The following is a 27582-nucleotide window of genomic DNA, read 5'->3' on the forward strand; positions in this document are numbered from 1 at the left end:
ATTTGTAGTAAATTTCTGTTCTCTGTGTTTTGATGCCAAAAGGTTAGAGCATGCAGGTGGTTCTGTTGCTCAGCAGTTGAGAGCACTGGCTGTTCTTTTAGAGGACCCAGGTTGGACCCCCAGCATCCATCTGGTGGTTTACGAGCATCTTTAACTTTAATGCTAGGGGATTATGTCCTCTTCTGGCCTCTGGGCACCAGGCATGTGGTACACAGACATGTAGGCAGAACATCTACACATAAAACTGTCTTAGAAAAAGAAAACATTGAGTATGTTCTAGACCCTGCCTAACAGGTATGCCCCAAAAGGTGATCAAGAGAAAACTAGAAACACACTCTTCTTTATGTTCCACAAGCAGATTAAATAGTGGTAAAGTGCTATTGGAAAAGGACTGTTGAGCATAGACGTTGGTTTTTCTCTTTGACTTACAGTATATTTATATGTGTTCACAAAGCTACATGAGTTTTAGAATCTTTATGTATACTTTATGTATACATGTAAGTAAGACCTTGCTTATATGTATGAAATGTAGATAACATTTTCTTTTGGGAGATCTCTGTTTATTTCTTATAGAATGTAGTTGTAATATGGATCATTTAAACCTTTTTCTTGATACTCATACTTTAAATGTAAACATTTGTTATTGACTGTACTTCCATTTTTTCCCCCCATAAAGATGTCTTAGGTGCCAGATTACTTGATCATGGATTTAATTTTGTTAGAAGGGAATTATACTTAGGGCCTCAGATGTATGGCAAATGCTCTACCACTGTTGTTTAATCTTTCACCATTTTAGTTTTGCAACAAAATGTTTTTTTTTGTTTGTTTGTTTTTTGGATTTTGGAGACAGGGTTTCTCTTTGGAGCCTATCCTGACACTCGTTCTATAGACCAGGCTGGCCTCAAACTCACTGAGATACACCAAATGCTGGGATTAAAGGGCTGTGCCACTGATGCCCGGCTTGCAACAAGGTGTTGTTAAATTGCCCGGGCTGGCTTTGAACTTTGGAATCCTTCTACTTCAGCATCCTGAGTAGCTGGGATTATAGGCATATACCATCACTTCCAGCTTTAAATATTTCTGTAACTCACAAATTGTCACATAATGGTTTTTCTTTCTTTTTCTTTTTTCTTTTCTTAAGGATCTTAAAGGCTTTGATCCAGGAGAGAAGTACTTTTATAATACATCATGGGGAGATGTTTCTCTTTGGGAACCTTCTGGAAAGAAAGTGGTATGTATTTTTGTAATGTGTTTTCATTAGGGACCGTGAACTAACCTGAAGCCATACACCATGGCTACTAGGGCTGCTGGTCACTTGGAAGGTCTGTTCATGCGTGGGAAAGATGCAGAGCTCAGGGTTGTTCATTGCAGGATTGTGGATGATGACAGTTTCCACATGCACAGTGTGGTGACATAGCCAAGCTTTGTGATTAGAAGAGACTATACAAAGAACCCTTGACTTAGTAATTCTGAATAAATGCTGTAACATCCAGTCAGTAGGAGACTGCATGTACAAAGGTGATTATTTGAGATTATAATGGAACTGAAAATACCTGTTGTCTAGGTCATAGAGTGATATATTGCATTTTTGTGGCAATACTAATCTTACAAACCTGTGTAAGATTACATAGAGAAGTGTACTGCAAAGCTGGGAAATGGTGGCACACACCTAATCCCAGCACTTGGAGGCAGAGGCATGTGGATCTCTGTGTGTGTGTGAGGCCAGCCTTGTCTACACAATGACTTACAGGACAACCAGGGCTGTTAACACAGAGAAACCCTATCTGAAAAAATAAAAACAACAACAACAAAAATCCTCAATAATTAACCTTAGTTTAATATTTCACTTTATAAGTTTAACCTTTTTAACTTTTGAAAAAAAAAGAATTGGCTTAAAATAAAAGTATTGTACATCTGCATGAAAATATTCTCTCCTTATACCTTTATTTCATATGCTTTACCTCCTTTTAATTTTCTGTGTTTATTTCCAGGTTTTGTTAAAAAGCTAAGATGCACATGCACCCCCCCCCTCTCCCTGCACACACACCCGTTCATACCCATCACACACTCACACACATTCACAAAACACTCTCCCACCTAGGCCTGTTGAGATTGAGATCAGGGTTGACACTTCCTACTTCCCATCCCAGTGGAGGGGCTTTGTGGCAGTAGTATCAGGAGCTGTCCCTTCTGATAGGCTGCATCCTCCAGGTCACCTAAGTGACCATCTGGTGTGTTGTGAGGCCCCTGGGACACACAGTTTGCCTGGCCTGTGTCTCTTTCACGGTACACATGTGCCTTGGGTCCTTGTCAGTAGTTGTGAGGAACCTTTGGAAGTCTACAGACTCTTCAGCTAAACTTTTCACTGTGTTTCTTCTCATTTAGTTTCTGTTTCTCTTGCCTCTTCTAGCTCTGCTAGAAGACTACTCTCTGACCTACATCCCTAGAAAACAGGTATTTTCAGTTCCATCATAATCTCAAATAATCACCTTTGTACATGCAGTCTCCCACTGACTGGAATGTCCTTATGATGTGTGACTAGGCACTTGATGTTACAGCATTTATTCAGAATTACTAAATCAAGGATCGTTATACAGTCGCTTCTAATCAAAGACAAGGCTTTGCTGTGTCACCATACTAGAAAGAGGTGAGTGAAACAATGTAAAAGAGGCTCTTTAGTTCTTAAAATTGTATGCATTTCGGCTAGAGAGATGGCTCGGACGTTGAGAGCACTGGCTGCTCTTCCAGAGGTCCTGAGTTCAATTCCCAGCAACCACATGGTGGTTTACAACCACTTATAAGAGGATCTGATGCCCTCTTCTGGCCTGCAGGTACACATGCAAGCATTCATATACATAAAATATAAATACAATAAAATCTTTAAAAAAATGGTATGCTTTTGTGGCCCATCACTGTTAAGCATTCCTAAGTTGGCATATGACTGTATTTACCAGAACCTGTCCTGACTTAGAAAAGACAGGACAGGCTCTGGTAAATCTGTGCCCTTAGGACAACAGCTTCATTTGTCTTGTCTTCCACTGTCACCTGATGCCTTTCAGCTTTTCCTTATGCTTGTTTTGTTAACTATAGCCCCTAACATACATAAAAACATTGCTAAGATTGCCATTAAGAGGCCTGGAAACAAAATAAAAGTAATTAACTACTACGAAGATGGCAAATTGGCAATAGGTACTGCTAATCAGTCAGGCATGTCTCATAGCTGGATCCTGTATGGGTACAAAGTGATGGTGCTATCTTCAGGAGTCCATGCAGTAAAATTGGAAAGAAGAGTAGCAGGCCTCTATGCAAGGATGACACACAAATCAATCATGAAACTGTTAATATTTTATAAGTAACATCAGACTCAGAAACACACACTGAATGCTTTCTTTCATTTTTGAACCTAGATTTAAAAGTTTTAAAGAGGATCTGAATTAGAAGGGGGGCATGTTTGTGTTAAGGGGCAGCAGTTTTTATATACATGGTGTATTCACTAGGTGACAAGAACAGGAAGAAGAGGGTTAGAGACTTAGGGATGAGACCAGGTATTTTCTTTCACTGTATGCTAACTTCCTTAAAAGAGCAGTGGAAGTTGTTAGAGGATCTATATCACGGATGACAGTGAGATTCCCAGAGATCCAAAAAGGCCCTGATCAGAAACCTCTCTCTTGGCATCATGATAGTCACAGCTGAACAAGTTTATTTTGATGTTTACACAAAGGCTGGGTCAGTGTGGGTGTGATGTGGACACACACCTGTAATTCTGGTATGCAGGGAGATCCTCAAAAAACAAAAGCAACAAAAACAGAACCCATCCCCAAAGCAAAGCAAAGCAAAGATCTGATTTGGTGTTGATTTATTGTAAGCTTTGGGTATTTTAAGTGATCCAGGAGTCAGTATTCATTATATAAGGTGGGAGTGGTAAGACTGGATCAAAGGCAGGGAAAGTTTTTTGGGTTCTGTGGATCAGTTGCAGAGAAAAATTGTTTGCCAGAGCAAATCTTGAGTATAGGGAACCTCCCTTGATGGCACCTGTGTGCCAGCTGCTGAAGTTCCATGCTGCCTCAGCGCAGGGACACTGGCACTGAGCTTGTGGAGTGCCACTCTGGTTGGTGTGCAACATCCTGTACCCTATGTCTATCGGCTCTGATACAGCTGAGAGACAGATGATGCCTCACCTGAGTTTCCAGCCTGACCAGGAGCCCCAGCATAGGCAAACTCAGAAAATGAACCTCTTCCAGCCAGTAACAACTGCACTGGCTAGCTCGTTGGCCAGAAGGCCCACGAGTTATATTTGATGAAGATGTTGGCCTTTGTTGGAGTCTTGTGATGTACTGTTTGTTTAGAAGACAAATATGGAAAAGAAAGTGTGGTTAATACCCCATTGTGTGAACAAGGAATTGCTGGTTTGGATGTGGAACTGGAATTGTCGTCTCTGGTGTTACTGCTATTGCTGCAATGTAGTTTGCAGATTATGTTTTCTCTGCTTTTGACTGGGTTGAAGGAAGCGTTCAATTACCACTGTAGCGCTACGAATCTCTGAGCTGTGTGAGCCTATGTTGGCCACAGGGCTCTTTACCATTCTGGGTTCTGAAGCTTATTTTTTGTGCATTGTCTAGTAATTAATGCAAAATCCAGAATCTTTTTTCTAGGCTTAGCAATTTTTGTTACACATAGAATGTAGAAATCTGTTTTTGATTTTGTTTTTTTTTTTTTTAAGCTAAAATACTAAATTTATAGGGCAGCAGCAGAACCAGGTTCTCAAAGAACTGTACAAGATCTCATTATTATAACTTTAGTTGCCCAGAAAGGGAGCAATATCAGTTTGGTTTTCTGAGCAGAAGGGCATGCAGGTTAAAATGATCTGGGAGGTGGCTTCCATGAAGTAAAGCTGGGAGGGTTGTATAAAATCACTTACCTGAGGACTATAGTACCTTGGGGTGTACATTTAGTGTTCAGATCCGATCCAGAACGGGTGTGGTGGGATGTTCTGCTGATCAAGCATGAGGTTCCCTTTTTGTGGGAGATCCACAGTTGAGGGAGAGTGTTGAAACCAGGCTCATATATCCAAGAGTATGTGAGTATCACTCTCCATCTCCATACGCCCTGGACAAACAGAAGCACTGTGGTAGCCTCCAGAAACGGTCAGAAACGGTTAGCCACAGAAAACCAGGAAGATTTTATCTAGGTCAGGAAATAGTTTTCTAAATATTTAAAAATTAGTCTTCAGACTCCTCTCTTCTTGAGAGTTGTGTTCTTGTTTATAATCTTTGTTTGTTTGTATATGTCTGTGTGGGCACACATGTAATGTGCAGGTCAGGGGACAGCTTGTGGTAATCAGCTCTTTGCTTTGACCCTGTAGAATCCAAGGGATGAACTTGGGTCGTCAGGTTTGGCATCAAGTCTCTTTTCACACTAAGCCATCTTGCAGTCTGAGGATAGTCTTCATGAAATGATCCCTCCTCCCCCTTCCATACTGACTGAAGAGCTAGCTGCAAGTTACTATTATTATGGTGATAGAAATGGATTGATTTCCAGTGAGTGTTTTAAACTAACTTGTAAGTGGTGTCCCATTTGGATGTCCCATTTTAAATTGTTTGAGATCTGTAAATACTGTGTTTAGTCACACTGCCTTAAAGAAAGACTTCTCTGTGGAAACAGATATCTGAATGGACTGTCATTGGTAGCTAGCCAAATTAGTGCCAGGTTCAAAATGTTTGAGGACACCGGCTGGGGAGATGGCTTTTTGGGAAAGTTTGCTGTGAAAGCAAGACACAAGTATGGATCCTTAGTACTGACGTAAAAGCCAGGTGTGGCTATGTGTAGGTTTGTAACCCCAGTGCTCTGGAGGGACAAAAGGGTCATTGGGCCTTGTTGACCAGTCTGGCTTCAGGTTCACTGAGACACAGAATGACAGAACACCCAGCAGTCTCTTGAGGCCGTCTGTGCACACACATGAATGTATTATGTACTCGAACACATACATATGGAGTTTGAGGACGAAGCTGTCTCCGGAGCAACAGTGCAAAGTACAGCTTATGCACACTTGATCTGGCAGTGAGAAACCCAGGGCTTTCTGATGTATCATAACTGCAGGTACAGTAAGAAGGAAGGTACCATCCAGCTCTGTTTCTAGCATGCCTTCTTGACTTGCTGGGCCAGCAAATGCAGTAGTGCTGTTGGAGAATGAATATGCTTTCTCCAGTTTACCTTATTTGACAATGTTTGCTGACATCCTTATTTTAGTAATCTTTATCCCAGTATTTTTGCATCTCCCGCCCCCTGCTCCGCCCCTTACACACACACACACACACACACACACACACACACACACACACACACACAGAGAACACACAACAAAGCTGGACTGTGCAAGATAAATCACAGTAATATCAAGGAATTTGTCTGTATAACTAAAGAGCAAATATTGAATTGACTATTGAATTTTCTTTTTCTCCCCTCCCCCTCCGTCCTTCCCTCCCTCCCATTTCTCCCTATAGCCTTCACTGTCCTGGAACTAGCTCTATAGACCTTGAACTCAGAGAGATGCGCCTGCCTCTGCCTCTCAAGTTTTGGGATTAAAGGCATGTGCTGCCACCAACATGCAAAAATAAATATTTAAAAAAGAAACATGTCTGCCTTTAATCCCAGTACTTGGGAGGCAGAGGCAGGAGAATCTCTATGGGCTCAAGGCCAGCCTGGTGTACAAAGTTCCAGGACAGCCAGAGCTGTTACACAGAGAAACCCTGTCTCTGGGGAACAAAAAACAAGCAAAAAGAATACTATTCAGGACATGGAAAAATTATGTATAACTGGCGTTAAGAACCCATAAATGTAGTTTTGTTGGGGCACAGCTCTGTGTAGAAACCGCTTTTCACTCATGAACCTTCTGTGGTGGCAAAGCCAAGGACAAGGGTATGCATGGCTTCCTAGGTGAATACATCAGCTGGGATGCACAGTGCTCCTTGGAGTTCTGTAGGGAAGCACACAGGCGAGGGAGAGCAACTTGTCACTGTGCCTAAGCCTCTCTCCTCTTTTGACAGAGATACCGAACAAAGCCGTACTGCTGTAGTCTCTGTAGGTACTCAACAAAGGTGCTCACCTCCCTAAAAAACCACCTGCATCGATACCACGAAGACGAGGCTGACCAGGAGCTGATGATCTCATGCCCCAACTGCCCGTTTGCTTCACAGCCCAGGGTAGTGGGCAAGCATTTCAGGATGTTCCATGCGCCTGCTCGGAGAGTCCAGAGCTACACCGTGAATATTCTAGGCGAAGCGAAGACATCAAGGAGTGATGTGATCAGCTTCACGTGCTTAAAGTGTAACTTTTCCAACACCTTGTACTACAGCATGAAGAAGCATGTGCTGGTGGCCCATTTTCATTACTTAATTAACTCCTACTTTGGTTTTAGAACAGAGGAAATAGAGCAACCAAAAGCAAGTGACCCTGTTTCTGTGGATAAGATCCTGACATTTGACAGGTACTACTGTAAAAAATGCAGCGCTATTGCCAGCAGTCAGGATGCCCTGATGTATCACATTTTGACATCAGATATACATAGGGACTTGGAGAATAAGCTGAGGTCGGTGATTTCAGAACACATCAAGAGGACTGGGTTTCTGAAGCAAATGCATATTGCTCCAAAACCTGTGACCCACTTGGCCTTACCGCCAAACAGCAGTGCTCCAACCATCACAGCCCCTTCTCCTTGCTTCCATCTTGCTTTGCCACAGAACAACCAAAGCCCTGGCACTGTGCAGCCGGTGACTGTGGCCTCAGGCACTTCTGGAAGCCTTACACACTCCCCACCAACCACTGCCCAGTCTCATGTAACTCTGGTCTCCAGCCCTTTGCCTGTGTGCCAGAGTAGCCTTACCCTGCAGCCATCAGCTCCCCCACCCGTCTTTCTCTCACACAGTGTTCCACTTAATCAGCCTGGGAGTACTTCTGTGCTGCCTCTGACTCAGCCAGTTGGGCCTGTAAATAAGTCTGTTGGAGCAAGCATCCTTCCTGTGAATCAAGCTGTCCGTCCTGGAGTTTTACCCCTCACTCAGTCCGTGGGGTCCATAAGTAGACCCGTGGGTCCCCTAAACAGACCTGTTGGGCCCGGTGTCTTGCCTGTGAGTGCCCCTGTCAACTCAGGGGCTCTGCAGTCTGCTTCTTCAGGGGTGATTCCTGTAGGTCGGGCAGTCCCATCAGGAGTTCTTCCTACAGGCCAGGTGACCACTGCAGGAGTGATCCCTGGGCAGACAGCCACTTCTGGTGTCCTACCCGCTGGTCAAGTGGTCCAGTCATCAGTTCTTCCTATTGGCCAGACGGCTCCATCTCGTGTTCTTCCTCCTGGCCAGACAGTGCCCTTGAGGGTTCTCCCTGCAGGCCAGGTGGTACCACCTGCGCTGCTCTCAAACCAGACTGTCTCCTCAGCTGTTGTTCCTGTGAATCAGGGTGTGAGCTCTGGTGTTCTTCAGCTCAGTCAGCCAGTAACATCAGGAGTCCTTCCTGTGGGCCCACCTGTGAGGCCTGGTGTACTGCAGCTCAGTCCATCTGTCAGCACCAACATCTTGCCTGTGAGCCATGCAGTGAGAGCTGGAACCTCACAAAACACTACTTTCCTCACTTCAGGCTCTATTCTCAGACAGCTCATTCCAACTGGGAAACAGGTGAATGGAATCCCCACCTATACACTGGCCCCAGTGTCTGTCACTTTGCCTGTGTCCTCTGGTGGAGGCCTTGCAGCTGTTGCACCACCATCTCAGGTGCCAGTGCAGTTCTTGCCCTCAAGCTCGGGCACACATATGGCTAGCTCCTTGCCTAGCCTGCCCTCCCCACAGGTGTTAGTGAGCCCTGCCCCTAGTGTGTTTGTTCAGGCAACCTCGCCTGTGGCAGATGCAAATCAGGCACTCAGACAGGCCAAGCAGTGGAAAACGTGCCCGGTTTGCAATGAGCTCTTCCCTTCCAACGTCTACCAGGTTCACATGGAGGTGGCTCACAAGCAGAGTGAGTCTCAGCTCTGCCAGGTTTGCAATGAGCTTTTTCCTGCTAACGTCTACCAGGTTCACATGGAAGTGGTTCACAAGCAGAGTGAGTCCAAATCTGGTGAGAAACTTGAACCTGAAAAGCTTGCTGCATGTGCCCCATTTCTGAAGTGGATGAGGGAGAAGACCGTGCGCTGCCTCTCTTGTAAGTGCCTGGTCTCACAGGAAGAGCTGATGCACCATTTGCTCATGCATGGCTTGGGGTGCCTGTTTTGTCCCTGCACTTTTCATGATGTCCGGGGCCTTGTGGAGCACAGCAGGACTAAGCACCTGGGCAAGAAGAGGCTGTCTATGGACTACAGTAACAGAGGTTTCCAGCTGGACTTAGATGCTGATGGGAACCTGCTGTTCCCCCATCTGGATTTCATTACCATACTGCCACGAGAGAAGCTTGGAGAGCGAGAGGTATACCTGGCTATCCTTGCTGGAATACACTCCAAATCACTGGTGCCCGTGTATGTCAAGGTGAGGCCTCAGCCCGAGGTCTCACCAAAGGTGCCCAGCAGACAGAAGCTGACCTGCCCCTTTTGCTTTGGCACATTTTTGACTGCTGATGCCTATGAGCTACATCTGAAGGAGAGGCACCATGTCATGCCCACAGTCCACACAATGCTCAGGTCTCCAGCTTTTAAGTGCATCCACTGCTGTGGGGTCTACACTGGAAACATGACCTTAGGAGCCATTGCTGTCCATTTGCTCCGTTGTAGAAGTGCTCCCAAGGACAGCAGCTCAGACCTGCAAGTCCAGCCAGGTTTTATTGAGAGCAGTGAACTGTTGTTGGTTAACGGGGAAGTAATCCCTGACTCCACTTTTGCTGTGAAGAGAAAGCTACCAGAAGGCCACCTGGGGACAGAAGACCAGGGGGATGGGGACAAGCCCCAGCTCACTCTAGACACCATTGCAATCCCGGGTTCAGAGAGAGGGCTGAGTGCTATGCCTTTGAAGAGACAGAGGAATGAAGGCAGGACAGAGGGGCCAGGGGCCAGTGACGATTCTCTGCAGCTGTTAGCATTGGATCCCACCAAGTATGGAAGCCGCTCCTATGAGGACAAAAAACAGTTTCTTAGAGATTATTTCCACAAGAGACCGTATCCTAGTAGAAAAGAAGTGGAACTACTGTCTTCACTCTTATGGGTGTGGAAAATTGACGTGGCTTCATTTTTTGGGAAAAGAAGGTATATTTGCATGAAAGCAATAAAAACTCATAAGCCCTCTGTACTTCTAGGTTTTGATATGTCTGAACTAAAAAATGTTAAACATAGACTGAACTTTGAGTGTGACTCACAACCTGTAGAAGAAGACTAGGTCTGAAGTCTGGATGACTTTGGATGCGCCCAGGCTTTGTTCTAAGTGTCTGAGGCCCTTCAAGGTGCTCCAGGTGCTCAGAAAGCCTGGTAAGGAAGCACACACTTCCACAGATGGACTGTTCCCTGCAGCTTGGTTTGCAACTGTTTCAGTTTTTTCCTCTGTCATGTAAATTAAATCTTTGTTATTCCATGCACGCCTTGTTTTCCCAGGAGTGTCAGTATCAATAGTAACAACCTGGAATCTACAAATACTTGTTTTTCATTTTAGGAAATTTCTGCTTGTTTGAGAATACTTAATTAATAGAAAGTGAAAGCATTGCTCAGCTTCAGTTGACAGACAGCAGCTATGTCCATGTCTAGAGGAGTAAGCACTCTGAAGTCTATGGGCTCTGAGGACACACTTGTAAGCTTTAACTTCTGCTGATGCTGGGAATGCTGTCTGCTTAAGAGCACACATTTGATTTATATCTCTTAGGTTTTCCCTGACAGCTATTTTTTTTAAAAATATCATAATCTGTAAACAACCAAATGTTTCCATTTATTAAAAATACCCTGAGCCTGAGGTCTGGTGTGTAGTAAATAATCAAGTGTTGCTTTATGAATAAAGTCTCTGCAGGAACAGAAGTGCTCCCCAGCGCAGACTGACTGTCTTGTCCTTCCTCCATTGAAAGGGAGACAAGTCTTTAGTGCCTTTAGAATAACTGAAAACACCTGGATGCCTCCTTCCCTGGAACTGCTGATAAACTAGTAGGAAGCAAGGACCATGACACACATGGGGTTCCTGCGTTTGCATATAGACACAACTAATCCAGGTGGATTTCTGAGTTCCAGTCACAGAACCACTAAAAACAAACGATGAAAGCTGGGCATGGTAGTTCATACCTTTAATCCCAGTTCTCGGGATTAAAGGCAGGTGGCTCTTTGTGAGTTTGAGGCCAGCCTGGTCTCCAGAGTGAGTTCCAAGATACAACTTGATGTGGAGTGCAGGTTTCAGGCATAAGTTGACAGTGGCCCATGAGCTCTGTTTTTGGTTAGAATAGCTTGGGGTAGATGTGTTAAGAGTCGGAGAAATAGGCTTTCCTCAGGCCCAGGTATTGAGATGAATGGAAGGTGGACTGATAAATCTTCACAGTCCTGTGGATGCCTTTTTTTTTTTTTTTAATTACATGATATGAAATAATGTAAAGGACCAGAACTGGTAATGAGGACTGGCCGGCTCCGGTCAAAATCATCCGTCTGAGTGATGCGCAGCAAGTGGGATGATGGCCTCTGGGAAGCACTGCAGTGTTGCTATGTAGAGTTTTTAAAATATAATACTTGCATGTAATTGCTCTAATATTCATTTCCAGGCAGTTGTCTGTGATTATTTGTGTACTCTGTTGTAAATTCAGAGCTTGTTGGACTTTATTTTTTTTTTTATTATTTCCAGAGTGTCTATTTTGAATTAAAATTTGTTAAACCACTGAAAATAGAACTGTTTAATTTTTGTAACATTAAACATTCTTCTCAGTCAGGGTGGCGCATACTTGTGGTCCCAGCTACTCCAGCAGGGGCTTTGTGCTCCTGACTGCTGTGTTACAGCCCTGGGCTTACCATATCCTTTCATGTAGATGTTACTCTGTAACTTGTGTCTTACAGAGGCAGAAGCCAAGGCTCATATAAGCAACCAGTGGTCCAGGCTGCTCAGGATTCGAGGTATTTCCCTGGATTGGTTCTAAAACTAGAACACCAAATGGGACAAGCTTGTCATTCTTTTAGATGTGAGTTTACTTGCCCAAGGTTGGACATGATACCATGCTGTCTCCAGGCTTCTATATAGCTTTTTAAATATCAAGATATATAGAACATCTTGCTGTGAGACATCTTTCTGGAGATAGAAGCCATCTAGAGCTCATTCTAGAGTACTTAACTATGTGCTAGGACCACTTAAGTCTGGGTACCCAAAATTATTGAAGAATGAAAGGAAGCCCTAGTTAAGTTAGGATAGCAAGACAGAAAAGGTTTTGTTACACATAATGATGCCAGTCATAACTTAGGCAGTTCTCGCTGAACATTGCTACTTAAAACAAAAGCTCCCACCAGAGAAATGTTGCTAGTATGGCCCACTGTTCCAGTTCAAACCCATTGTATCCTTTTATTATTTTGTACTTGTCATTCTCTGCCTTTCCTGAGGACATCACTGTTGGCTGGTGCTACTGACCAGTTACCTTATGGTTACCTTCAAGCCTTAGCTTCTCGGGAGGCATGCAAGCAGACACTCCAGCTTCCAAAATGTCTAACTCCCAATAACTGTCCTGACTATTTACCTATGTTAACTATGAGCTTAAACATCCATAAATGCTAAAGGATCTAGCTTGAAAGTGAAGTTTCTTGATTTATTTATTTATTTTTAAAAACAAGGTATTGCTGAGTAGCTCAGGCTGCCTTAAACTCAAGGAGATCCTGGCCCTGAAACTTGACTGCTGGAATTCTGACTTGTGCCACCCCAACAGCTTAAAAGGTCTCTCTCTCTCTCTCTCTCTCTCTCTCTCTCTCTCTCTTTTTAAAGAAGGATCTTGCTCTGAAGATAATTTTTACTTATTTTTAAAAGCTAGGTTTGTCTGGTGGTTTTATATGCTTTCAAATGATCAGAGTAAATGCATTTGTCATTTGACAATATGCATGATCAAGACATATGGCCAGGGTTTTGAAGTGTACTTAGAAAACATCAAGGTAGCCACTGCTGATGTCCTTACTCTAGGTCCAAGCCAGGGTGGGTGAAAAGGCAGCTGAGACTTCCATTGCAGTAATTCTAAGGCTAGTCTTCTGGCTAAGCCACCTTTACCTGCTAGAAAATGGACAGCTTTACCCTGCACTCCATGCTGCAGGGGATGGTGATTTCCGGTGTCATCTACTTCACTGCTGGTGTTTCCTGAGAAGCTGTATATGAGGAACTGAACAGCATACACCTCTGCAATACCCAGTATTGTACATTTCCTAGCCATATGCTTGCTTGCTTCTTACATCAGTTCTTGAGATTCTACATAATATTCCATATCCAGTGGTCTTAATTAAAAAAGAGAAAAGTTGAGATACAAATGCCATTTAGTAGGTGGTAGAGTGCTTGATTAGCATGCGGGAAGTCTTGACTTCAATTCCTAAGCACAGCCAAGAGTTGAATAAATGAGACAATAAAGGCAGGTAATGCTACTGATTAGAATGTCTATATGGTTTCAGGTTGGGTATAAAAATGGACTTTGGGGTCTGTTCTGTTACAAAGGTGAACATCTAGGGGAGACTCCTGTAAATCCTTAAGAGAGTTAATTACAACAGCTTTCATCTTTAGAGCTGTACATTATTGGCCAAATACAGCACATCGTGTTCCTAGAATCAAAATAGGCCAGTGTCTGGACTTAGTGTATTGGAAACAAAATCTCCCATATAACTCCTGGATGCTAAGTCCTAGATATGACCTGTTTGACCCCGTTCTGGATCTGAGAACGCATGCCAGCCTCTTCTCACTGTGCTTGTTTTCCACCTATAAAACAGCTCATCGGGTTCCTTCATGTGATCATACTAGACATAGAGCATGGGTCTTTGCCATTTTCTGAGCAGTTTTTAATGAGCAAGCTGCATTCCTGTGGTGACCTTTAAGGGTATCTTGCCATGCTGGTCTTTGTGGTTTACAGGCATTGTATCTGGACAGGACTAATGATTCCCCCCTACCCCCTTCCCTTTCAGGGTACTATGGAAGCTAGACCACAGAAAGGAGGCTTTCGGGTTAGATCCACCTTGAAAAATCTGAGTCATGTGTCCTAAGTCCTCGTGTCTTCAGCAATAGGGACTTAACCTTCAGTCTCTGAGAGGCAATCAAGGGCAGCGACAGTAACCTATAATGAATCACTTAGACTACCCTGACCAACCACTCAAATTAGGTTTTTTATTTGTTTGTTTTTTGTTTTAGTTTTTCGAGACAAGGTTTCTCTGTAACAGTCCTGGAGCTTGTTTTGTAGACTAGACTGGCCTCAAACTTACAGAGTTCTGCATGCCTCTGCTTCCCAAGTGCTGGAGTTAAAGGTGTGTGCTACCACTTCCCAGTGCTTCTGGAATTTTTATTAGATAGTCTAAGGTTCTTGTGGGGAGTGTTGTCAGCCCAAGTTGCATATCTTCACTTAAGGTATGCATATCTGCATATAGTATTATATATATTGTAGATAATTTATAATTTCAGGTAAATATAAAATAATTGCTTGAAGCTGTATCAAGCAACCTTGGTGTTACTTGTGTGTCCTACCGTCTATATTGACCTCTCCCATTTTCCCATATCTCCATATCACTGGTGACTTGCTGTTCCGCTCTGAAGCACCCCTACCCCTACCACAGTCCCTTTCTGCTCTTCTGGTTTCTGCAGCTGCTTCATGCCATCTTCTTATGTCTTAAGATTTGGAGCTAGGAATTGCAGAGGAGAGAGGACATACGGGGTTTGTCTTTCTGGGTGTCAGTTACCTTACTCAATATAATCTTTAGTTGATCAATCCATTTACTGCATTTTCAGAATTGCCTTTTTCTTTACAGCTGAATGGTATTCCATTGTGTATGTGTACCACATTTTTATGATCTAGTAATCTGTGGAAGAACATTTGGTTTGTTTCCATTTTCTGGCTATTGTCATTAGGGCAGCAATAAACAACAAGTGTCCTTCGGATTTGATGTTGAGTCCTTTGGGCACATGCTGAGAAGTGGTAGAACTGGGTCATGTGGTAGGTTTACTTGTAGGTTTTGAGGATGCTCCACCCTGATTTCCAGAGAAGCCATACCATTTGCTTTCCCACTGACAGTAAATGTGGCTTTCCTTTCTCCACATCCTTCCCAGCATTTGTTGTTAGTTATTGTCTTAGCCACTGACTGGAATGAGAGGGCATTTCAGAATTGTTTTAGTTTACATTTCACCAATTGCTAAGGATGGTATGGTGGTTTGAAAGAAAATGGCCACCAAAGGGTGTGGCAGTATTGCGGGGGTGGAGGGGTGGCTTTGTTGGATTAGGTATGGCCTTGTTGGAGGAAGTGTGTTAATTGTGGAGGTGGGCTTTGAGGTCTTAATTATGCTCAAGATACTGCCCAGTGTTTCAAACCAAAGATTCCCTTTATGTGCGTTTCTTCAACCAATTTATTGTTGCCTTTGATGTACAGAAAAACCTTAATTCCTGGGCATAGTGGAATCCTTTTCAAAAATCCTTTCCTACACCTATATCTTGCAGGGCTCTGCCTATGTTTTCTTCTACCAGTTTTAGCATTTCAGGCTTTAAATTGAAGTCTTTGATCCATTCGGAGTTAATTTTTGTGCAGGATGATAGATATGGATCTAATTACATTCCTCTGCATGTGGATATCCAGTTTCCACAGTACTATTTTGTTGAAGATGCTGTCGTTAGTGAATATTTTTGGCATTATTGACAACTGTCAACCAGATGGCTATAGTTACATGTACTCATGTTTGGGCTTTCTATTTTATTGGCATTGACATATATGTTTGTTTTGTGCAATTACCATACTGTTTTTTATTAATATAGTATGTATATCTTGAAGTCTAGAATGATAGTCCCTCCAATATTATTGTTTTTGCGCAGGATTGCTTTGGCTATCTAAGGTTTTTTTCTGGTTCCATAAGAATATTAGGATTCTTTTCCTATTTCAGTGAAGAATGTTGTTAAGTATTTTGACTGGGATTGCATTGAACCTGTAAATCTAACATAGACCATAAAACAAACCTTATCAAATTCAGAAAAACTGCAGTAATTCTATGTATCTTATCTGACTATCATGAAATAAAACTTAAAATTGACAGCAGAAAATCTGTAGTAAGTACACAAACTCATGGAGATTAAACAATTCATTACTGAATGTAGACTGAGTCAAAGAAATAAAAAATAAGAGAATTTCTGTTACTAAATGAAAATGGAAACACAACAGAACAAAACCTTTGGGACATATTAAAAGTAGATCTAAGAGAGAAAGTTGTAGCTCAAAGTGTGTATGTTAAAAGACCAGAAAGAGCATGAATAAATAATGTTGCAACTGCAGTATTTGGAAAAACAATGGGGTATGGTTGCTGCACGTCTTGAATCTCAGCACTTGAGAGACAAACGCAGGTGAATCTTTTAGAGACCAGTCTGTTCTACCTAAAGAGTTCATAGACCTTAATCCCAGCACTCGGGAGGCAGAGGCAGGCGGATCTCTGTGAGTTCAAGGCTAGCCTGGCCTCCAGAGCGAGTGCCAGGATAGGCTCCAAAGCTACACAGAGAAACCCTGTCTCGAAAAACCAAAAAAGAGTTCATAGACCATATTACAGACAGAATGGGTAAAAACAAGAACAGACCAAACCCCAATCTAGTAGATGGCAAGAAATATAAGTCAAAGCAGAAATTAATGAAATGGAAGCAAAGGAAAAAAAAATCCTTGAATGAAAGGGCTGGTTCTTTGAGAAGATAAACAAAATTGACAGACTCTTGGTCCAACTAACCAAATAAAGACATGATCCAAATGAATTGAATCAGGAACGAACAGGAAACATTACAACACCATCAGTAAAATTCAGACTATTGTAAGGTAATACTTAAAAGAGCCTCTATTCCATTACATTGGAAAATCTAAAAGAAATGGACGAATTTCTTGATTCAAACCAACAAAGTTAAGCCAAGAAGAGATCAAAAGTCTAAACAGACCCATAACAAATGAGAACATTGAAAGAGTAATTGAAGGTCTTCCAACTAAAAAAAAGCTCTGGACCAGAAGGATTTGCAGCAGAATCTACTAGACTTCCAAAGATCTACATCCAGCCCTTATTAAAAAAGAGAAAAACAGAACACTCCCTAACTCAATATATAAAGCCAGTATTAACATTAATATCAGAACCAGGTTAAAAAAAGAACAAAAACTGCAGACTGATGTCCTTGATAAATACAAAAATCCTCAATAAAATGCTAGCAAACTGAAAACAGGCATATATCAAGATCATCCACTGTGTTCAAGTTGGCTTTATTATCTCTGAAATGCAGGGATAGTTCAACATACTTACGTCCCTAAATATATAGTAAATAGTATAAATGGACTTAAAGATAAAAATCACAGATTATCTCAATAGCTACCTCAGCATAATAAAAGCTACCTAAGACAAGCCCACAGCCAACATCCTAACTAGAGAAAATCTTGAAGCAATCCCATTAAAGTCAGGAATAAGATGAGCTGTCCACTATTCCCAGTCGTTTTTCAATATAGTGCTAAAAAACTAGCTGGAGCAATAAGGCAAAGGTATACAAATAAGAAAAGAAATAGCATTTTGAATTGCAGATGTTACTTTATACATAAGAGATCTTAAAAATTCTCCCAGAAAACTTCTAGAAATGATTTCAGCAAAGTGGCAGAATACAAAATCAACTTAGAAAAATTAATAGCCTTTCTACACAACAACAACAAATATTGATAAAGATCTTGGCACAATCTAATTCACAATACCTTCAAATACAATATTTTGGAATGAAACTAACCAAGGAGGGGGAAAAGACTTCTACAATGAAAATTTCAAGTTTCTGAAGAAATTGAGAAAGACTAAAACTTGGAAGCCATCCCATGTTCACAGGGACAGTAGAATTAATATTGTGAAAATGACCACCACACCAAATGTTAAAAAACAGACACACACTACTCGTGACATCTCTGGGGTGGAAATAATTTGTGAGTAAGTGGTCAGGATTGTAGTAATCTTCACAAAACAGGTAGGTACCAGTAATATAATAAACAATTTCTACCCATGTTGATAATAAGTTCCAGAAACTGCAGGCATCAGTCAGATCTGCATTGCCTGCAACCCTTCGTTCCTCAGCTGTGTAGATGCCCTAGGACAGTTTGATGTAAAATCAAAAATGCTAAATAACCTACTTGACTTTATCGGCTGGAAGGTAGGCTCCCAGGCAGCATCTATGCTCTGGGTGTGTGACATGGATACTGTGGTGGTTTGAATGAGAGTGGCCCTCGTGCCTTACATATTTGAATGCTTGGTCACCAAGTAATGGAACTGTTTGGGAAGGGTTAGAAGGTGTGGCTTTGTTGAAGTGGTGTCACTGGGAGTGAGTGAGCTTTGAGGTTTCAAAAGCCCATGCCAGGCCTATCTCCTACCCTCATCTCTGTCTCACTCTCATCTCTGTCTCATGCTTATGTATCTGGTGTAAGTTCCTAACTAGTGCTCCAGCACCATGCCTGCCTGCATGCTGGTGTGCTCCTTGCTATGACAGTCATGGACTTACCTGTGAAACTGAAAGCAAGTCCCCAATTAAATGCCTTTATAAATTACTTTGGTCATGGTCTCTTATAGCAATAGACAGTAACAGAAATATATCAGCAAAACACATTAACTAAAAGCAAAAAAGTTTTTATTTTCTGATATATAAAACCAAAAAATTAGCCAGGCGTTGTTGGTGCACGCCTTTAATCCCAGCACTTGGGAGGCAGAGGCAGGTGGATCTCTGAGTTAAAGGCCAGCCTGATCTACATGGCGAGTTCCAGGACAGGCTCCAAAACCACAGAGAAACCCTGTCTAGAAACACAAGACCAAACCAAAACAAAACAAAAAACTCCCAAAATTCAGTGAGGTGCACCACAGCAGCCCTCCTAGGGTGCGGAGGCTGAAGAGTGAGCACCTCCGGCCTGTCGGGGTTGAATGTGTGTGGGACTGGGAGCCTCGAAGATGGATACTACTGTGGTGAATTTGTGGACTCTGTTTGACCAGCTTGTGCTCCTGTTGGTGATTATCAATAAAGGAAAGGAGAGCAGTTGTCAAAGACTTCTAGGATTTCCGGAAGAAGTGTCAAAGAACCAACCAGGAGCTGGAGAAATTCAAAGATCTGTTGTTGAAAGCGGAGCCCGGGTGTGGTGCTCTGGACGTTAAGCTGAAGCAAGCATGTAATCAAGTAGATGTAGAGATCAAATGGAGACAAGCTGAGGCTGAATGTGCAAAACCGGAACAACAGATTCAGCTGATTAGAGTACACTCGTGTGTGACACATCTGGCAGCATTCAGCTAAGCCAGGAACAAAAATCAGCTGAGGCCAAGCATCCAGTGGCAACCCTGGGAACAACAGACTGTCAACCATTGATGAATCTGGTTCCATTTTATCAGAAATCAGCTTTGACAAGACTCATGAATCACTGGACTGAGATTTTTCATTGGTGAAGACTTTTGAAATGAAGAAATGAGAATAGAAGCGCTCCAACAGCCTACAGTTCATTGATGGCACTCCTGGTCCTGTAAAGAAAATCTGCTCCATTGGCTCTCAATAGACCAGGCAAATGAATCAATAGTTGCAAAAACTACAGTGACTTCCAAGTGATGGCGGACCCATTGAAGCTGTGTCTACTATTGAGACATTGCCAGCTTGGACCAGGAGTTTGGGGGGGGGGTCAGGTTCTTTACAACCTGTGAACAGTGACTCCACACTGAACAGCTGGCCACTGGAGCTTGATACAGACAATTCAGGCACACCTCACAATGGAGGCATGTGCCCACATGACTTGGTCTCAAATCCTGAATCTTGTGTTCCCCGTGGAAAGTGGATCAAATTTGGCAAGCTGTCTTTGAAGTGTTGAGACTATCATTTGTTCTCTTACCCAGAATGTTGGGATTGATGTCTCCTTCCCTGCATTTCTCCCCTGGCGGGAACTCCGGTTAAGATTAGAGAGGGAGTGTTGGCATATTTCGTGTCCCAGACTTCTCCAATGATTCCTGCTATTGTCAGCTGTGTGAATGAGATAGAGCAGCAAGGCCTGACTGAGGCAGGCTTATACAGGATCTCAGGCTGTGATGGGACAGTAAAAGAGCTGAAAGAGAGATTCCTCAGAGTGACAACTCTACCCTTCCTCAGCAGAGTGGATGGCATCCATGCCATCTGTAACCTCCTGACTTTCTTCGAAACCTTAAAGAACCCCTTCTGCTAAGCAAAGCTTTTATGGAGGCCTCAGAGATAACAGCACAGCCGCCATGTCAATGAGTTACCCCAGGCCAACAGGGACACATTATTAGCCTTCCTCATGATCCACTTGCAAAAAGTGGCTCAGAGTCCGAACACTAAGATGGATATTGCCAATCCAGCTAAAATCTTTGGCCCTACAATGTTGCCCATACTGTGCCTAATCCAGACCCAGTGACAGTGTTCTAAGACATCAAGTATCAACTCAAGGTGGTAGAGCGCCTGCCTTCTCTGCCCCTGGAGTACTGGAATCAGTACATGATGGTGGAACAAGAGAACACTGACATCCAGTGTGGCAATGGAAACCCAACACCACAGATACCAGACATTAAAGTGAGGTTCCTGGGGCCTGTGACCAGTCCTGAATTCCAACTTGTCAAGAGTCCTTTATCAAGTTCCCTGTCACAAAGATTGTACAACCTCTCCAAGAGCACTCTCAGATTTGGGAACAAAAGCAAGTCTGCCTCCAACTTAGGTCAAGGCAAATTTTTCCCTGCTCCTCAAGTAAAGCCATTTCTGCCCAGTGTCCCAGCATTTACTACCCAAAGGACATAGCCGTTTGTTCTGCAATCTCCTGTGTAATTAGTACTTTTAGCCTTTAATAAATAAAGTTTAATGTGATGAGTTCATTATTATGTAGGCCCTCTCGCCTCTGCTGACTTAGCAACAGTGTCTTAGTTGTTGACATCTTTACTAGGGTGCAAGGGTAATAGGCATTGGTTGTGACTCTTTGTGTGTGTGTGTGGGATCCCTTTGGCTTAAAACCAGATACTGCTCATAAGATGACTTTCCTTTGGTGTCACTTAGACAATGAGGGAAATCCTACCTCTAGGGAAAAACTGAATTGTCCAAGGACAAGAAGTTGCAGGACAGGACAAATGGACGGAGGCTGCAGGAAGGCCCCCTCTGAGAACCCAGCCCCCCTGCTCCTTTAGGAACCGAGCTGTGCTGTGGAGCCCTCAGTGGGCTAGATTGAGTATGCTTCACTTTCATTTGGGTTCACAGGTCTTCTTCATAGAAAGTGCCACAGTCTACAATGTTACACCTAGTAGTCTCTAGTTGGCATCTGGCCAGGCTTTTGGAGTTGATTGGGGTCAAAGCCAGATTGATCTAAAGCTAAATTCATTCTGGTGAGAGATCCTCTTGTTCTGTTTTAAAAGTCAATGTGCAAGTCATCTAACAATTCTGAAGATGATCACCATTCTCATGTGGCAGAAAAGCTAGTTGTTTCTGTCTTTGCACTTTGGGTGGTGAGCTTTTCCCATGAAGCAGACACATATAGGTGAATGTTGACTTTTTGATTAGCATTTTCCCAGGATCTAAATGGCTTCCTTCCCTACGATGTTTTCTGACTCATACTAACTCATATTTGTAAGACATGTATTTGGAATATGACGTGGAAAAAATAGTTTTTTTCAAAATGAGAAACAAACCAAAAAATTTAATATATGACATAGATTTTTTTTGAAGGAAGGAATAAAATGTAGGAGTAGAGGTCTGTTTAGAAAAATACACTCAGGCATCTGCTAAACACATGTAGTTCCTCACATGTAGGAGCTCACAAAGGTCATATGACGCCATTAAGTTCCCTTGAATAAACTGGTTCATAAACCAATTCACATTTGCCAAACAACTTAAGCATGGTAAGAAAAAGCTTTCCATCTTGGTATCAAACCCAGTGTATTCAGCACAATATACCAAGTGATAGCTTAGCTGAGAACAATTCTTGTAGTAACTGGTCATCAATTTTTTTTTTTTTTTTGGTTCTGTAATACTTGTAGGAAAAACACATTCCAAGCTACTGCAGCAACACAGGAGATGCTTGGTTAGCACTGAGATGCAGGGAGCATCTTTATCTTGTGCTCAGAAACAAATGGTGGATGATCCTTGGCACACAACTGAGAAACAAACCCAGGAAACAATTCTTCAGCAAAAGCTACTTCTGGGCAATAAACAGTTCTCCAAAAGAACAAAACCAACTTCTTTACTTAATAAATTCCGGGTAAAGGACAACACGGGGATGCAGTTTCCTCTCTGCCATTCATGAAGTCAGGACAGTTCTGCCTCTGACCAGCAGGTGGGGCTGCCAACCTGGAAGGCTGGGAAGACACTTTAAACCTGTATTTACATGAAAGATTGACTTGGTCAGTTTGTTCTCAGCTAATAAATGTGCCATTCTCTCTGCGACATTGTATCCATACAGAAAACACAATTCATGTGAAATTCGAGTCAGACAATATTACACCTCTAAGAAGAGTAATCTGTTGCATGTCACTGGTTTTACTTAAAGAAGAGGACTCCTGCCAGTGACCAGTGTTGTAGGAACACGCACTGACATGCTCTCATTTTCCTTATAAAAGCAAACAGCTGTTTTAAAAGCAAAGCTAACATGTACTGTTGTGGTGCTCGTCTCTCATTTCTCCTGAAGACAACTTAAAACGGCCCTAGTCAGTCAACCCAAAGAAAACTGGGATGTAAACACTGGCTCTTAATTCATGTGCCATCACTGGGCCTCACCTTCCAGCCTCCCTGTAAGAAGCTGATGGCAGTGACTGCCTGCCTGCCTGTCCAGGCTGGGACTGATCTGCAGATGCAGCTGCTGGAACCCAATGGCTCCTGGGTATAGGCCAGCGGGCTTCTTGGGCTGGTTGCAAGCAGAGTGAAAACAGGTTCTTCCTGTAAGGAGACCCATCCTTAGACAGCTCCCACTTCCTGTCACAGCCACACTGGGTCAGTAGAGCGCTCAGGCGTCACAAGAGATTTTTACATGAACGAGTTAAAAGCATGAATTTTACTATTTAAAAAAGTTATCCATAAAGCTTCATTTTAAAAACAAGTATTTTAAAAAATTTAAAAACTCTGTACTTTTTTTTAGCATTTTGTTTCTCTCTGCAAAGGTTCTGGCCATGCACTGAGGCCTGGCTCAGAATATGTGCAGGTGTGTATATTTTTAAGGTCTTTGAAAAAAATCCTATAAAAATAGACAGTATTCTTGTCCAAAAGCTTAAATAAAGAATAGGGTTGTAGGAATGATGATGAAAAAAAGAAAAAGATGAAGTACACAATTATTTTTTTCTTATTTTAAAATTGACATAAAAAATTAAAGTATTTCCTTTTGGAGTCACTATACATCTAATAGTACTACATGCTATTCAATACTTGCCACCCATGGGTCTTGCTGCCACACAGTGTGTCTGGGAGCTCAACCTGCCCAAGTGGCTCAAGCCCTAGAGCGTGATAGCTGGTCCATGCTCCTCCACACCGCCTTGAGGGAGGACCAGGCTGTGTCGGGGATCTGGCTTCAGGGAGCTGAGAAATCTGTGGATGCTGCCATTGCTCTCCCGCCCAGAGCTATGCAGGACCATGTCCCTGTGCAGCCTGTGGGCAAGACTGGTGCCATTGGCCCTTGAGAGGCTGCCTGGAGGGACAGCCTGTGTCTTGGGAATGTGTTGAGGCTCCAGAGCCCCCTCAATGACGATGTCGGCTTCCTCATCACTCTCCATCTCTTCGGGGTGGAAATTCTGCAGGACATGGGTGGCTGGCAGGCTGTGGTGACTGGTGGTGCTGTCTGTCGACTGGACAGAGCTACCTGATGTGCGGCTGCTTCGGACCACGTTGTTCCTTTGGTTGGCAGGCTTGACGGTGACAATGAGGTTGTGGCTGTTGGCGATCATCATGTCTGTGACTTGATCCAATGTCTTTCCAGCCACCTCAATCCCATTTACCTCTAGGACTTCGTCATTCACAGCCAGCAGCCCAGTGCTCTCTGCAAGGCCCCCAGGCACCATTCGGGAAATGAAGATACCCGGTACTTTCTCTAGCCCGTGGGGGGTCACACGCACGCTGGTGCCATCTCGGATGTAGAAGCCTAGTGGCTTTTCACAGCCGTGTCTGTAGAGCCTCACTCGGCGGTGTGTCTCCGGGAGGATGTCCACATCAATGATGGACGATACAGGGCGGAAGTCATGTGGCATGCTGATGTTGAGGTGTGTACGCCGGCGCAGACCCTCATCCCTCAGGGTCACCAGCACTTTCTTCTTCCTTGACAGAGTGCCTGTTCCAAAGCTGTAGTGGTCTGCCTCTTCTGAAACAGTGCAGAGAGAGTAGAGTGAGAGGCACGCCACACACAGGCAGAGAAGACTAGTAATCTTTGCGGTGTCAAGAAGCCTGTGTCTGCTGTCTCAGACTCCAGGTCTTTGTGCTACCTGCCTTGCAACTGCATCCCCCACCCCCCAGTCTGAATCCCAGAAGTACTGTATCTGGGACTTGATGCTCAGAAACACTGGGGTGACTGGGGGTTACCTCACTTCCCAGTGGATATTTCCAAACTGGCCCAGGGAATGAAGCCAAATACATAAAGAGGATGGGAGGTAGAATGAAGAGCCCACAATGAAGAGAATTAGCAAAAGAGAGAAGGGTTAAACATTTGGGAATCTGCCTGAACTAATTGGGAGCATGAGGGTAGGGGGGAGGGAGCTGCTACAATAAGAGCAAGAGAAGAGGAGTAGAGGAGAGGAAATGGAGGGGGAGAAATATTGAGTTAGAGGAAAAATAGAGGAGAGAGAGCAGGATGGGAGATACCATATCAGAGGGAGCCACTATAGGTCTGAGAAGAGATCTGGAACCAGGGAGATCTCCAGAGACCTACAAGGATGACACGATCTGACAATCCAGGCAATGGTGGAGAGGATAACCTAAAAGCCCTTCCCCTAAAATGAGATTGATGACTTCTCTTTATGCCATCCTAGAGCCCTCACCCAGTGGCTGATGGAAGCAGAGACAGACATCCACAGATATACACTGAGCTGAAATCGGGAATTTAGTTGAAGAGAGGGAGGAATGAAGAGTGAAGGGGTCTGTACCAGGTTGGAGAAACTCACAGGAACAGTTGGCCTGAACAAGGGAGAGCACATGGACCCCGGATGCTGTCTGAGAGGCCAGTACAAGACTGATCCAGACCCCTGAACATGGATGTCAATAAGGAGGCCTCTGCACTCCAGGGAGCCTCTGGTAGTGGATTAGTATTTTTCCCTGGTGCAAGAAGGGACTTTGAGAGCCCATCTCATGTGAAGGGTTACACTCTGGCCCTGGACACATGGGGAAGGGCCCAGGACCAGCACAGGAAGATTTGGTGAATTTTGCAGAGCCCCCATTGAGGGCCCTACCCTGCCTGGGGAGTGGAGGGTGGATGGGTTGGGGTAGGCTGGTGGTGGGGGAGGAGGGATGGGGTGAGGGGAGGGAGAGGAAGAAGGGACTTACATGTGAAACAAGCTTGTTCCCTAACTAGAACTAATAAAAAAAAAAATGGGAGTCTGGCAAAATCGAAAATAGGTCATACCACAGCAGGGCCTGGCTGCAAGAAACTTCTGCAAACATGGGTTAAACCACAGCAGGGTCTGGCTGCAGAGAGCTTCCACAGACATGCTGGACTGGGGGATTTGAACATCCAACTAAGCTCCTAGACGATTCCCTGTTGTCTCACTTGCAGCTGCTAGAACAGAGAACTGGTTCTTTCTTAGGTTAACCCTTAAGACAGACCCGCTCCTCTCCTCTCCGCAAGCACCGTGGTGTTGGCAGCACTCAAGCCCGGACAGAAGGCATTTCTTAGGGAATTGTTTTTGCTTGTTTTTTGAGCAGTGGCTGATGAGGTGTGATAGCACCTTGCACCAGTAGGGTGACAGGCCACTGCAAGACAAGACATGTGTGGATGAATCAACTGGCCAGGGACATGCTGAGTAGCCTGGTCTAAAGCACAGTTTTTAGAAGATGAAAGGCAGTAGACTGGTGTTTGGAAACCCTGAAGAGAGCACTTTCTCAGCTTAGAAAAACATAGTACGTTTATTTGTATATTAAGTCTTTTCTATTTGACACATGAGGCTACACAAGAAAGCACATCTGAACTCAGATCAAAGGCTTCAGTCCCCATGGCTCGCCTCCCTGAATATACAAGTGTCCATTTTACACACTGCTCCCGTGGAGTCTGTGCCTCATGGTGGCCTCCTCTGCATGGACTTTGGGTGGTATGGTGCCTGTCTTTGCCAACAAAAACTCAGCTAGGCGATGTTTCTCTTCCCAGCCCCCCCTCTCTTCAAAGGCTGACCATTTCCCAGACCCACGCCTTTATATGCAGGACACTGAGAGGTGGCCTGCTCGAGCCCTGTCTCCCAACAGTCTTTCTCACTTTCGTGTCTGTAAAAGATGAAAGACTGATGGAATCAGAAGAACCAGACCGCAGGCAGGGAAGAATGGATGAGAGAAAAGAAAAGGAGAGCAGAGTGGGAGTGGCAAGACAGTCATGTCATCACAACTAGAGAAACTTCTTTTCTCATTCTGGAAGAAGGCTGGTGCGAAAGACCAGAAGCTTGACATGGAGAGGAAACTTAAAGCCAAGAGGGCTAGTGCTAGGGACAGGGCCAAAGAGGACAATATCCAGTTTACAAAACCCAAGAAAGAGAAGCTCCGCTGCAGCTGAGGCCCTTCTGAGGCAGGTGTCTCCATCTGGTAGTGTGCTGAAGGCCACATGAAGAGGAAGCACTTGCCTGCTCAGTTTGGGCCTGGAAGAAAATGTTCCCGCTATGGTCACATACCGGCTGGTGACAAGAACGGTGGCACCTTCATGGCTAAGTTTCAAGAATTGCCATCACTTGAAGGCAATGCCTGAAGCTAGGAGCATGGCCAACCCTGCGGTCAGCACATGGGATCACCATGAGCCTGGTTCTCCAGGGAGACTCACACATTCCCCGAGCCAGAGCTTGGAGTGGGTTTCTAGAAGCAGCCAAGCAGTGGTTTGTGGTGTGTGACTCAACTCCTTCCCTCAGCTGAGTTCCTTTGCATAGAACACACCAGAAGCCTATCACTGGCACTCCACAAACACCAGCATCTGTGATGTGACCATCCCCAGACACCACACCGAGGCAGCAACAGCAGCTATGGAAGTCAGGAAGGTGAAACCTGAGACCTGGAAAAAGTGTGAACTTACTGCACAGTGCAGGGCCAGGAGAAGGCTGTAGACTTGCAAATTTTACCACACCTAAAGCTGGTCCTTAGCCCCACAGTGCCTCATGGCCAGGCTTTGCTCTAACTCATGAAAAGTGCTCATGAACTTGCGCTCTGATTTCTTACCAAGAACCCAATTAAATAGGCACGTTTTACCTGTCTTTTCTAAGTTATCTGCTTGAAGGTGGGACTTTTGCCTCTTCTGTAAAGCAGGGGCTGGGGCATTGATGCATTGTGTGCCTC

The 27582-nt window shown here is 43.9% G+C and overlaps 1 protein-coding gene and 1 pseudogene across 3 annotated transcripts in view; both read left to right on the top strand.

Moving 5' to 3' along the window:
• Adnp2 (ADNP homeobox 2) overlaps positions 1–11814 on the top strand; it is a 22506-nt gene extending 10692 nt beyond the window's left edge. For all 3 annotated transcript variants that reach the window (XM_027403650.2, XM_027403652.2, XM_027403651.2), the window contains 2 exons: positions 1142–1231; positions 7044–11814. In XM_027403650.2, coding sequence (XP_027259451.1) covers positions 1142–1231; positions 7044–10343 — 3390 coding nt within the window. In that variant the 3' untranslated portion in view covers positions 10344–11814. The remainder of the gene's footprint in view (positions 1–1141; positions 1232–7043) is intronic.
• Positions 1–22117, top strand: part of LOC100763099 — a 27588-nt pseudogene extending 5471 nt beyond the window's left edge.
• Positions 22118–27582: the final 5465 nt, after the last annotated feature.

This window comes from Cricetulus griseus, chromosome 2 (genome assembly GCF_003668045.3).
Source record: "Cricetulus griseus strain 17A/GY chromosome 2, alternate assembly CriGri-PICRH-1.0, whole genome shotgun sequence".
Taxonomy (NCBI): Eukaryota; Metazoa; Chordata; class Mammalia; order Rodentia; family Cricetidae; genus Cricetulus; species Cricetulus griseus.